At 46.8% G+C, this 14,095-nt stretch overlaps 1 protein-coding gene and 1 pseudogene across 1 annotated transcript in view; one reads left to right on the top strand and one right to left on the bottom strand.

Annotated features, from left to right (window-relative positions):
* AHRR (aryl-hydrocarbon receptor repressor) overlaps positions 1–14,095 on the bottom strand; it is a 110,154-nt gene that overhangs the window by 20,843 nt on the left and 75,216 nt on the right. Inside the window, exon 5 of the mRNA XM_025387341.1 lies at positions 3,517–3,606. Within this exon, the coding sequence (XP_025243126.1) occupies positions 3,517–3,606 (90 nt within the window). The remainder of the gene's footprint in view (positions 1–3,516; positions 3,607–14,095) is intronic.
* Positions 12,790–13,975, top strand: LOC112625878 (annotated as a pseudogene).

Here is a 14,095-nt window from a genome sequence, read left to right as displayed (position 1 = left end):
CGAAGCTGCTCTGCTTAGGTTGACAGAGTCACCGAGCCACACCTTCATGTCTGCCCACGTCCTGTCCTTCGAGTGCTCCCCTGTTCAGTAAAGGATGCACCAAAGCCCCAGCAAACACATACGGACCCACTCCACAGCTCTCTGCGTGTAAAGGAAAAATCCCATGGGCAGCTCCATGGGATTGGAGCACAGAAGATGGAGATGAAGAGGATGCCGGGTGGCCACCCAGATGCTCGTGCCATCTGTGGGAATGAGGGACCCACCAGTCGTCACTCCAGGTCCCCTCTCATAGGGCACGTCAGGAGATGAAAGTGCCCCAACTACAGACACCAGGGCACACTCAGCAAAGCCTGTGGTCACGCGGTGTCAACAGCAGCCGCCTAGAGTGATGTCCCTCTGTGGTGGGAGACGCAGCGCCCGGCACCAGGGCTTTTTCCAGCACTCCCCTGCTCAGTGGCCCTGTGGTCTGGCCACAGCCTGGCAGGCAGACACCGCTGCTGGCCATGGTGTGGGCACAGGAAATGAGGCTCAGAGCCATCGAGGTCGCTACTGGGACAGCAGAGCTGTGTCTCCTCCCTGCACCGCGTTCCCAACAGGACAGTGGCCTGGACACCCCTCGGCAGCCATGCCCACTGCACGGTGCTTCCTCGCCCTGCACACAGCCATGTCCCCCTGCATCCTCCACCAGGGCCGGCCCAGGTGTGCTGACGAGCTGCACCTTCACGTGGACGCTGGGGGAGAGGCCATCCGGAGGAGGCATCCAGTGTGCAGAGAGAGCCACGGTGCAGAAAACAAGCTCACTGCAATAAGCCCGGCGGTCACGCGGTCCCTGCAGTTCACAGGGAGACCGGCCTGGGCTCAGGGGCAGGAGGTTGGACTTAGGGGCAGACTAGAGGAGCTGCTTTGCAGAGTCACCAGCAGGCAGCAGTGACTTCAGCTGTGGGGAAATTCAAAATCCTGGCTCTCATGGAAACTGGATAGAACTCTGTGCAGCCTCAGGGCCTGGGCAGACATGAATTCTAATGACTTGTCAGGGACTAGTGTGGGTGAGCGGGGTGGTTCGTGGCTTCCACTGACTGCTGCCCTGCACAGCCCCTAGAGGCTTCCCACCTGACCGGGGGGATTCAGCCATAAGCTTCCCACCTGACCAGGAGATTCAGCCCCGAGGCTTCCCACCTGACCAGGAGATTCAGCCCCTAGGCTTCCTACCTGACCGGGGGGATTCAGCCGTAGGCTTCTCACCTGACTGGGGGGATTCAGTCGTAGACTTCCCACCTGACCGGGAGGATTCAGCCCCTAGGTTTCCCACCTGACCAGGAGGATTCAGCCCCTAGGCTTCCTACCTAACCGGGGGGATTCAGCCATAAGCTTCCCACCTGACCAGGAGATTCAGCCCCGAGGCTTCCCACCTGACCGGGGGATTCAGCCCTAGGCTTCCCACCTGACCAGGGAGATTTTTCACTTTAATCACCCCATGTGCTGCCTCTCGCTTGGCGTGAATGCTGGCTCTGGGACCATTTCCTCACAGGCAGAGGTGCTGGGCACTACAGGGGGCAGGGCTTCCCCTGGGGCCTCCTGCTCCACCGGTGTGCACCCCGCAGTGTCACAGCTTCCCCCAGCGCCCAGCGGCCTCCAGATACGCATCTCACCTGGGTCCCAAAGGGAAGCTTCCTACCAGCCAGCCCTGGCCTGAACATCTTGGGAACTTCTCCACTGCCCAGGTCATGGCCCCACCCTGTGCCACCGAGGGTCTGGCTCTCAGCCTCAGTGGGGCTGGGGTTTCCAAGACGGCCCCTGCCTGGGCCCTGTGCACACTGCTGCCCTTCTGTTGCTGTATCTGTGTCCTCAGAGTCCTTTTAGTCCTTTGTTGCTGAGCTGGTGCTACTGGTTAACACTTCCTTACACTAAACCCATCGTAAGTCTTTCTATAAAACTGTTCAAATTTCTGCACAGTTTCTGTCTCCAGACTGAACCCTAATACACAACTCTCTATTTTTCAAAGTTTTGTTTTGATCTTTCTCAAACATATCTGTTATTTTTTTCATCATATGCTGTGCTTTCTTTATATGGCTGCTTTTATCTTTTATTGTTTTAAATCTGTTTGTTTGCCAGTTTCCTCTGGACGGCTTCGTTCCTTAAGTTCTTCCAGGAATCACGGTTTGTTTACCTGTCTGCTGGCTCCTGCTCACCATCTATGGCTTCCTTGGGTTTATTACTCGCACCGTGAGCTCATCTGCAGGGTGGGTATTTTTGTGGGATTGGCTTGTGAAAGTGCAGACAAAGGGCCCCATTTTTGCTTCTTTGGGTTCTCCAGTCATCTCATCAGTCTGCAGTATGCCTGAGATCCAGATCCTGGGAGTCCTTGCCGTGCAGTGGGAGAAATCTTAATTCTACAACCAGCATCTGATTTTCCGTGAGGGACCCCAGCTCCTTTCGAGACAGAAAACCAGCTCCCTTGCTCCCCTCCTGGCCTCGAGTCAGATTTGTTTGTTTGTTTTTGTTTGTTTGAGACGGAGTCTCACTCTGTCACTCAGGCTGGAGTGCAGTGGCTCGATCTCACCTCACTGCAAACCTCTGCTTCCCGGATTCACGCTATTCTCCTGCCTCAGCCTCCCTAGTAGCTGGGACTACAGGTGCCCGCCACCACACCTAGCTAATTTTTGTATTTTTAGTAGAGACAGAGTTTCACCATGTTGGCCAGGCTGGTCTCGATCTCCTGACCTGGTGATCCACCCGCCTCGGCCTCCCAAAGTGCTGGGATTACAGGCGTGAGTCCCTGTGCCTGACGATCCACCCGCCTCAGCCCCCCAAAGTGCTGGGATTACAGGCGTGAGTCCCTGTGCCTGACGATCCACCCGCCTCAGCCCCCCAAAGTGCTGGGATTACAGGCGTGAGTCCCTGCGCCTGACGATCCACCCGCCTCAGCCCCCCAAAGTGCTGGGATTACAGGCGTGAGTCCCTGCGCCTGACCGGGTGGGATTTTTTATCGCACCTTTTCCTGGGTGAGTTGCCCTTCCAGGGCTTGGTATCTGACGAGGACTCAACCCCATTCTCGGCCTGGAAGTCTGGAGTCATCCACCTGGGGCTGACCGGGCAGCACTCCAAGCGAACCACTCCCACGTCAGGAAGGGCATTTCCAGAACAAGCTGTGTCCTGAGTGCACCGGGAAGACGTTAAGACGTTGACTGGGAGTGGATGAATGGGATGGCGCTGCTGGGGCAGGGGACCTAGCGGAGTGCCCGAGCCAGAGGAGACCATGCCGCTGTCCGGGCGCCGCGGCTCCCTTAGACCAGAACACCCCGACACTGAGCGGCCTCACACCGAGACCCCGAACCCAGGCTGGAAGAAACACTGCCCTGGACAAAGCTGGAGTGTGGAGATCTTTATCTGATAAGAGTTCAGTGATAGGACAAACCCGATTTTAGACATTTGTCAAACCTTGAAGACAACAAACATTTACAAAGGGAAGAGAGCCTAGCACTTAACAGACTGGAGGGTTATTCTGGTTTCATTTACCTGATGGAAGCCCAGATAGTCCACGATCGTTGCTGATGCATAAAATATCGTCCCTTCTGCACTCACGACCAGAGCAAAGCCATTAAGAGACTAGAAGAAAAAACCAAAAAAATCAAATTGGCTCACCCAAAATGAAAAAGTGCAAGCATCATTTGCTTAAATTTTCAACAATATTCTTCTGTTTTGTAGTCCATATTCATAACCTCTAGAAATGCCCACTTTTTGTTTATTTATTACCATTTTGTCACAGGCTCCAAGTTAACAGGCAACATGAGAAGGCAGCCATGGTTTACACGGCCCCTTTTCTAATAAATATAAAATTATGTGTTATAAAATATGCACCTTGTCTTGGCGCGACAGTGAGACTTGGTACCTAAGACAAGGCAGGAGCTCTCCGTTTTCCTCTGCAGACGTTTCCGCCCATGTACCTCCTTCCACACACTGTCTGGAATACTCTTTGCTTTTCTAAGGATTTTTATTATGAAAAACGTTGAACTCCATCGACCAGCCTGGCTAACACGGTGAAACCCCATCTCTACTAAAAGTACAAAAATTAGCCGGGTGTGGTGGCGCACACCTGTAATCCCAGCTACTTGGAAGGCTGAGGCAGGAGAATTGCTTGAACCCGGGAGGTGGAGGTTGCAGTGAGCCGAGGTCACGCCACTGCCCTACAGCCTGCGCAATGGAGTGAGACTCTGTCTCAAAAAAAAAGAGAGAGAAAAATATTGAATTCCATCAGTGTTTTTCTGCATCTACTGAAACAATCACAATTTTTATTTTGTGTGTGATTGACAGATTTTCTGATGGTGCATCATTCTTGTACTTTATGAGGTAAGCTTCTTTGATCATGACTTTTTAATATGCTCTTGGAATTGATTAACCTCACTTAGGGGTTATCCATCTATGTTTAAACTTGGCCTGTAGTTTCTCTGCGTATTTTGCACACGGTATACACAACCATCAAGACATGAGTCACTCCTGCCCCTTTCCTTCCATTCTCTGGACCCACTTAAGATGAGGGTGATGTGCTTCTGGAAGGCCTGGTCCACCTCACTCTGAAGACCCTCTAGTGTGGGCACATTTTGCAGAGATAGTAGATGAAACGGGGCAGATTTTAACACCACGTTGATTTATTTATTGTTACTGTATGCAAGTTCTTTATTTTTTCTTACATTAACTATGGCATCTTAAAATACTTTCTAGAAACTCATTTCATTTTGATGTTAAATTCAGCCGTGTATGTTATTCACAATATTTGTATGATCATTACATCTTAGTTACCGCCGTAATTATTGTGGGATTTTGGAGGGAGCAGATGGAGAAGGCAAGGATGTGGCTGTGCTGTGCTTGATGTGACGTTTTCCTTTATTTGAGAAGCGAGCCGCGCAGCCCCACCCTGCAGCAGCTTCCCGGGGCCGTGACTGGTGAGGATGCAGGAAAGACGGTGGCCTCTGAGCCGCAGGATCTGTCCATGGCAGCAACGGCTGCTGGCACCGAGCAAGCACAGGCTACCAGGTGGAATGTCTCGCCCAGTCTCACATCCTGCGCGAGGCAGGGGTGAGGGGGCAGAGTCACCTGGACACGGCTTTCATAAACGTTTCCATCTGTGTCTTTAAAACACAGACATTCGGAGACTCCCATGATGTTTGTGGCTATCAGCCGTATATTACACACCAATTTCCTCAAATCGGGACCATGCTGGGTACTTTTATTTTCCTTTCTTTTTCTGAAATCTTTGCCAATTTGAAAACAGATATATTATTTTTGAAAAGAGATAAATTATTTTACCGTTATAGTTTTCATTTCTTTGATTACTAATGAGATTGAAACACATTTCCTACATTCACTGGTAACTTGTATTTCTTCTTTGGTAAACTGCCCTATGTATGTCATGTGCTAATTTTTCTATTAGGGTTTATAAATATCAATTTCTAAGAGCTTTTGAAATACCGGTATTGAAGACTCCCAGGCAGCCAAGGATAATGGCAGTTACCTAAATCCAAATTCCCCCCGCACATTCCACAAAATGATGGAGAATGGTAAGAACAAGTGCGGCTACACAGACCCAAAATTGCATCATAATGAGGACACAGGAAGTGTAACAAACTTCCAATTACACACAAGCAGAAGAGTCAGCATCAAATCCCAGTGAGCTTAAAATGACTGTTTCAAAAGTATGTAGTCCCTCCTCAAGAAACTAGAAAGAGAAGAGTCAGTTAAATCTAAGGTAAGGAAAAGGGAAGAAAAAATAAAGGTAAGAGTCAAAAATCCATGAAAATGGCTTAGAACAGTCAAATAATAGAGACCATTAACAGAGCCAAAACTCGAATTTTTGAAAATTTTGAAAAGATTAATAAAATGGATAATCTGCTAGCAAGACTCACCAAGAAAGAAATCGCTGACACCAGGAGTTTAAAAGTACATCACTGCAGGTCCTACAAATATTAAAAGGATAGTAGGAAAATACTAAAAATGATAGTTAACACATTAAACAATTCAAGTGAAACAGGAAACACTCCTTGAAATATGCAAATTAACAAAAGTGATATAAGAAGAACTAGAAAATCTAAATAACCTAATATCTATTAAACAAATTGAATTTCTAATCAAAACTTTCCCACAAAGAAAACTCCAGGCCCCAATCAAAAAACATAAAATACCTAGGAATAAATCTAATAAAAGATGTGCAAGGCTGGTATACTGAAAACAATGCAACATCACTGAGAAAATACCTGAATAAACTAAGAGATATACAGTGTTCCTGGACTGAAAGGCTCAATGTAGTTAGGATTGTCCTGTCTTCCTAAATTGATCTGTAGATATAATGCAATCCCAATCATAATTTTAAAGGTTTTTTTTTTTTTTCTTTTTATAGAAAGTGACAAGCTGATTCTCAAATTTTTATGGCGGGGCATGGTGGCTCATGCTTGTAATCCCAGCACCTTGGGCGGCCAAGGTGAGAGAATTGCTTGAGCCCAGCAGTTCAAGAGCAGCCTGGGCAGCATAGTGAGACCCCATCTCTACAAAAGACAAACAACAAAAACTTTAAAAACTAGCTGGGCATGGTGGTGCACACCTGTAGTCCCAGCTACTTGGGAGGCTGAGGTGGGAGGATTGCTTGAGCCTGGGAAATAGAGGTTGCAGTGAGTTGAGATCACGCCACTGCACTCCAGCCTGGGTGACAGAGTGAGACTCTGTCTCTACAATAATAAAATAATAAAATAGTTATGGAATTGCAAAAGAACTAGCCTTGCTAAAGAAATCCTGTTAAAAAAAAGAACAAAATTGTGGAAATTATTTTGACTTCATGGCTTCCTATAAAGCTCTGGTCATCAGGACAAGGTCAGGCTAGACAAGCTGACCCTCAGCCAAGGCACTAGGTCAGTCAGTGGGGAAGGAAGGTCTGAAACAGCATGGCTGGCACAGCTGGAGATTCGTACAGAAAAATGAAGCCCGACTCCTATCTCATGCCACACACACAAAAATTAACTCAAGACCTATGACAGACACAAACACAAAGCCCAGAACCACAAAGCTTCCAGAAGAAACCCAGGAAATGCCCTCACGAGTTTGAGGTCGGTGGATCTGGGTAGGATACAAAAACCCTAACCCGTAAAGAAAAAACTTGATAAATTGGGCTTTATTTTAAAATGCCTGTAAAAAATGAAGAGATAAGCCACAGAGAAAAAATATGCACAGCACATTGATAAAGGACTTTATCCAGAATCTATAAGAACTGCTACAAATCAACAATAAAAAAAAAAAAATTTTAAACAATGGGACAAATGTTTGCACAGATACTTTACCAAAGAGATAGAGTAACACCCATCACACACATGAAAATACACTCAGCATCCTTAGCCACCAGGGACGTGCAAGTTAAAACCTCATCGAGATGCTGCTCCACACTCCGGGGTGGCCACTGTCAGAAAGACCGACAGCACGGAATACTGGTGAGGGTGAGAGTGTGACTGGTGGGAATGTAAAATGCTACAGTCACTTTGGAAAACTGTCCTGCTGTTTCTCATAAAGGCAAGTGTACATCTGCCCTACAACCCAGAAGTTCCAGCCTTAGTATTTCATCAAGGGAAATGGGCACGTTCACAAAAAGCCTGGAACAAGGATGTTCACAGTGGCCTTGATCATAATAATCAAAAGCTAGAAATAAAGCTGGTTTATTTCTAGCAACTATCAAATGGATAATGGATAATGGATAAATGAATTGCAGAATAATTATAAAATGGAATACTGTTACACAATTAAAAAATTTTTAAACCCACTGATGATGCAAAAACATTAATAAATTGCAAAAACACTACGTTAAACAAAAATCAGATGCAAAAGTTCATTAACTTAAGAGTCTATTTATATGACACCTAAGAACAGGCCAAACTAATCTACAGTAATAAATATCAGAAAGTGGTTCCCTGGGTGTGGCAGAGGGCAAGTGATTGAATAAAAGTGGGAGAAAGACCTATATACAAATACGTTTGAAAACCGAAAGTATATATTTCCCTAGGAAAACAGAATTTATAAAAATTGACTCCATTAGAGAGAGCAAGCGTAAAAGTCAACTCCTGTAGGAGGAACAGAGAAAGTTATCAAGGGATCACCCCACAAAAATGCACCTGGCCCAGATGGTTGTAACGTGGAATTCCACCAAATCTTCAAAGATCAGATAATTTCAATGTCCCGTAAATGGTCCCAGAGCGCAGAAAGTGAAGGGAAATTTCTAGTCCTTTTAGGAAGTGTAACATTGACACTTAACTCTGATATGGACAGTAAAGTAAAAAAGAAAATGGCACACCAATATCACCTTTGAATACTGATGCAAATGAGCTAAACAAAATATTAAGAAATAGACTCCAGTTTCACATTAGGAAAATAATGCACCAATAACCAAGCAGATATAATCCAAGGATGAAAAGTTGGTTCAGTATTAGGAAGTCCATTAACGTAATAGACCATATTTACAGATCTGAGGGGAAAAATGATTATCTCCATATATGGTGAAAAAGCCCTCAATGAAATTCAACAATTATTCCTGAAAAAAAAGAAAAAGGCTCGAGAAAATAGGAATTACTGAATACCTTCTTCACAGGTAACAGGTATGTGTGTGCACCTCATTCCTAAGGCAGCGACTTCATAGGGAGACACTCCAGGCGTTTCCAGTAAGATCAAGGAACAGGGGTTCCCACCACCACCCATACAAGGGTGCAACTATGGCCCCCAGCATGGAACCCACTGTGGCCTGCCACGTGCTTTTGTAAACAGAGCCTCACTGGAACACAGCCATACCCACGCGTTTATTCACTGTCTATGGATACTTTTGTACGACAACCGCAAAGTGGGGTGCCAAGGGTGGAGACAGCCCAGCCCAAAACGCCTAAAATATTCGCCATGTGGGCCTTTAAAGCAGCAGCCTGCCAACTCCCTCCCACGGCATCAGACATGGTATTGCAGGTATGGATTGATGCAATTCGACATGAAAAGTCAACAGGACGTACAACGATTGGGGAGAAGTGAAACTGTCTCTCTTTGCAGACAACATCATAGTACAAATGGAAAACCCAGGAGAATCCATGATAAAATAACCCAGATAAGGCCGGGCACGGTGGCCCACGCCTGTAATCCCAGCACTTTGGGAGGCTGAGGCGGGCAGATCACCTGAGGTCGGGAGTTCGAGACCAGCCTGGCCAACATGGAGAAACCCCGTCTCTACTAAAAATACAAAATTAGCCGGGTGTGGAGGCACGTGCCTGTGGTCCCAGCTACTAGGGAGGCTGAGGAGGGAGAATGGCTTGAGCCTGGGAGGTGGAGGTTGCAGTGAGCCGAGATCGTGCCACTGCGCTCCAGCCTGGGCAACAAGAGTGAAACTCTGTCTCAAAAAAATAAAATAAAATAAAATAACCCCAATAAAATAATTCAGTACAAAATTAACATACAGATATCCATAACCTTTACAAACTAGAAAACGGCCAGATTAGGATACACAATTGTAGATAAAGCCCCATTTACAAAAACATCAAAGAAGCTAAAGTACTTATACATAAACTTAAGACGTGTGCAAAACCTATATGAAGAAAACTTCAGAACATCTCCAGAGGCACAAAAAATTATATGCGAACAAATGGGAAGACACACCTCAATCTTGCATAATTATATTTGAACAAATGGGAAGACACACCTCAGTGCACAAGATGAGTCAACATCCTACAGACGCCTGTTCCTCCTGAGTGAATCTATCAATATGCTGTAATACTAATTAATAAACAGCATCAAACTGATTACGCAGCTGGTAGGTTTATACTAAATATGAAAATAAATATGCAACGATAGCTACAAAAGCACAGGAAGAAAAAAAAGCCAGGAGACAGGAGCATCTTATTCAACATCTAAGAAATACTGTCAGTCCTCTATAATTAAATCACAGAGCATGAACAGACACATCAATCAATGGACTAGAATGGGACGTCCAGAAACGGGTCCAAGCACAAATGGAAATTTGATGCATGAAGAAGGTGTCACCTCAAATCACGGGGATAGAGATAGGCTTTTCAATAACTGGTGCCTATATTAAGAAACATTATTTGGCCGGGCGCGGTGGCTCAAGCCTGTAATCCCAGCACTTTGGGAGGCCGAGACGGGCGGAACACGAGGTCAGGAGATCGAGACCATCCTGGCTAACACGGTGAAACCCCGTCTCTACTAAGAAATACAAAAAACTAGCCGGGCGAGGTGGTGGGCGCCTGTAGTCCCAGCTACTCGGGAGGCTGAGGCCGGAGAATGGCGTGAACCCGGGAGGCGGAGCTTGCAGTGATCTGAGATCCGGCCACTGCACTCCAGCCTGGGCTACAGAGCGAGACTCCGTCTAAAAAAAAAAAAAAAAAAGAAACATTATTATTGCCTGTTTAATCAGGATCATCTACAAGCTGCCACTCTCCTCCTTTAGTATATTAATTTGCTAGGTTAATTTTATGGGTATTTCCCAACATCGGAGTCTCACCTTACTCCTCGACCACTGTAACTGCAGCGGCCCGTGCTTTTATAACACAGATGGGAGTCAGTTGCTATTATTTTATCTGGAATTGTTTTGTGCAGTTTCACAGGGGAGAAGAGGCTGCGTTTCTCCTTTGAGCTGCCTGCATCGTATTTTTGCACCAGCGTTTTCCTAACCTCTCAGAATTAACTGAACAGCTTTCCATCCCTTTCTAGGCTCTTGAATGGCTTAACCAGCTTGAGTATTTTCTGTTTCTTAATGTTTTCCTGAAATACGCTTCTAAAAACAAGTGGACCAGACACCTGATCCCCCTTTATTTTGAGACAACTTTCCATTCTTCCTTACCAGTGCCATTATGATTCTGTTCAGAGTAGTTCACTCACACAAAAATGTGCCTCCCAGCCTCCCACGTGGAGTGATTTAGCCCATGAGGTAGGGGCTGGGGATTGGGGACGCTCTTTCTCCTGACATGGGGCGATCCTGGTCTGGTCCCTTCATATTCCTGCAAGAAATGCAGACAAAAGGCAGCTCACAGAGCCATTGGCTGGAAGGAAGCGGGGCTGGGGGCAGCAGAAGGGGCCTGAGTGCCCAGCAACACCGTGGGCCCCTGGCCCAAGCCCAGCTGTGGCAGGTTCCCATCCACACTGCAAGTGGCTTCTTCTGGGCAACACCTTTCCTTTCCTGTTTTCTCCCTAGTTTTTTTCCCCCAGTTAATTTTGTTGTAGAATTTCTACCTTCTTCAGGTGGCTGTAGAGCGTTTCACACATCTGTGTCTATCTTGTTGGCTGTCACAGGTGTGGGAAGGTTGAACCACTACCCAGGGTCCAGTTCAAACCAGAGGCTGCGTGTTCTTCCCCAGATGCCATCACACCACGCCTGATTCAGGAGGAAAGCCACACCAGAAGGATGCAGCCTCAGACCTAGAGGCTTGCTGGGCTGCAAAGCCATGTTTTTCAATCAGTAAAGTCTCCAAAAAGAAAAGTCACAGGTGCCGTGAAAATACAAAATAAACACTTGTCAAAGATCAACTCAACAGTGGGTGAGGGGAGCAGTAAGATGTTATGACCGACGGAGAGAGCGGAGGAGCTGGTGGTCGCAGGCGGCGGGACAAGGCTGCTGGAAAGTCAGGTGCTGGCGACCTGAAGGCCCTCTCTCCCACCGACCTGAAGGATGTGCCGCCCGCTTGGTTCTGGATACAGAGGTGCAGGTGCCAGGTGATGACTTCACAATGGGATTTGAACTCTGTGTTGAGCATCTGAACAAGAAACCCAAGTCTCACAAAGCACCTCCCACTCGGAGGAAGACGTCAGGGAGCCCCTGCCCAGCTGTCACAACAAAACAGCGGGCAACACCGTAGGCTGCTCCACGATGACAAAATAGGCCAACACTTTATATGGTTTGGCGTCAGACAAGAAGCCCGTCGTTACCAGTCACCCTGAACTCCACCATGTTTCTAGAGAGGGAAATTGACCCCGCAGGACATCTGCATCCATGGGAGCCTCTAAGGAGCTACCACAAACTGCGGTATTTGTACGTTTCATTCCCGTGCAGCTCTGAGGAAGAGGGTAGGTTCCATACTAACGTCTTTGGGTCACGAGCAGAAAGTCTGGTGAATCTGCCTGGACCCATTCGGGGCTATTTACAAGCTCTCGGTTTGCCCAGATTTCCCCGAGGGGCTCTCTTCTCAGACCTGCTGCATTTCTCTGGGGGAGGCGGCTATGGAACACTTGAGACTTAGCTGTTTATGTCACTGAATAAAGGATCCAATGCGTCCACGGGAAGATCCACAGAAAGGAAATCACTGTTTTCCTCCCAGTAACTGGATTAATCAGCCCGACATGAAATGGACCCCGCAGGGGGTGTGAAGACAGCCTCATGCCAGCCTCCCCGAAACGGACTGAGCCCGCTACTCGAAGGCACGGAGGAGGAATGGCAGGTGGTGCCTGCCGGCAGATTAGCAAGCTGGATAGTCATCTCACCATGTCCGGTGCTGCCTCGGATTTTCACCTAAAAACGTAACACCTTCTCATCCAGCCTCCCGCCAGCTGGAAGAAATCTTTCTTGGAGGATTTTTGGGGACTTTAGTTTTAGCTCATGTGACCAGGCTGGGACCCCCAAGGCCAGACTTCCGTGTCCCTCGTATTACTGACCCAACCAAGAGAGTGAATTTTCATGACAGTTTTTTCCAAACCGTAAAAAAGTTTTAAAATTATAATAAAATATACACAACATAAAAATGATCATTTTAGTACCAATCGCCTGCCCTGCACAGGATGGCTGCTCTTTTTCTAAAGAGGTTAACGCTACAAACCGTAAAGTCTGAAAATAGTTGTGTTAGATGTTTTGGTAAACACAGCGTGCAAAAGACAGCACCCCACAGTGGTCCCCTATTGCTTCTGCCCCAAGACTCTCCTTCCTAAATCATGCAAAAGCCTTTAGTACCACTGAAGATACCCAGAGTGAAGGAAAAAAGAAAAGAAAGAGTGAAACAGCTTTTAGTAACACTGGAAGAAAAATTAGTCAGCGAATTATTCAAGTATTTGATGAGAAGGGTAATGATTTGGGAACATGCATGGAGCAGATGTGATTAGACTCATGGATGAGCGAGAGCTGCGACGGGTTCAAAGGAGCCTGCAGAAGACAGCTCACGACAGGAATGCAGACTCACCAGGAACAGCGGAGGCTGAGTGAGATGGAGAATGGTAACCCCAAAACTGGACCAGCCCTGACAAAGGAACTGACTGTTTCTTCAAATGCTGGACAACGTGATTTGGACGCAAAGACTAAACAGATTCAGCCATGGATTAATAAAAACACCAAGTTCGAATAACTATAAAGAAAGGAGAAAATGTAGATGAGTCAGAAAATAAAGTGGAGGGCCGGGCGCGGTGGCTCACGCCTGTAATCCCAGCACTTTGGGAGGCCGAGACGGGCGGATCACGAGGTCAGGAGATCGAGACCATCCTGACTAACACGGTGAAACCCCGTCTCTACTAAAAATACAAAAATTAGCTGGGCGAGGTGGCGGGCGCCTGTAGTCCCAGCCACACAGGAGGCTGAGGCATGAGAATGGCGTGAACCCGGGAGGCAGAGCTTGCAGTGAGTGGAGATCGTGCCACTGCACTCCAGCCTGGGTGACAGAGCGAGACTCTGTCTCAAAAAAAAAAAGAAAATAAAGTGGAGGAGATATTTCATCCAATACCCCAGACCGTGCCTAGGACATACTTCATCCAACACCCCGGACCGCGCCTGGGGGATATTTCATCAAATACTCCAGACTGTGCTCCATTCTCATCTAGACCACGAGCTGTTCAAGGAGGAAAAGTTTTAATGTGCGTTCTTCGTCCTTTGAGCAAAAAGGAAGAGAAGGCGTATCAAGAAACTCAAGAGACCCAGGAAAGAGACACTTTGAACAAAGACCATGGAAATGATAAGGAATCCAATGTTCTGCATCAGTAATTTTAATAAAAAAAAATATGCTTCTAAAAAAAAAAAAAAAAAAAAAAAAAAAAACAATTTTAACCATTTATAAGTGGTTAAGTGGTACTTTTTTCTTTTTTTTTTTTTTTTTTTTTTTGG

Source organism: Theropithecus gelada, chromosome 6, assembly GCF_003255815.1.
Source record: "Theropithecus gelada isolate Dixy chromosome 6, Tgel_1.0, whole genome shotgun sequence".
Lineage (NCBI taxonomy): Eukaryota > Metazoa > Chordata > Mammalia > Primates > Cercopithecidae > Theropithecus > Theropithecus gelada.
The sequence above is the reverse complement of the archived record's forward strand: the minus strand, read 5'-3'. Positions and strand labels throughout refer to the sequence as shown.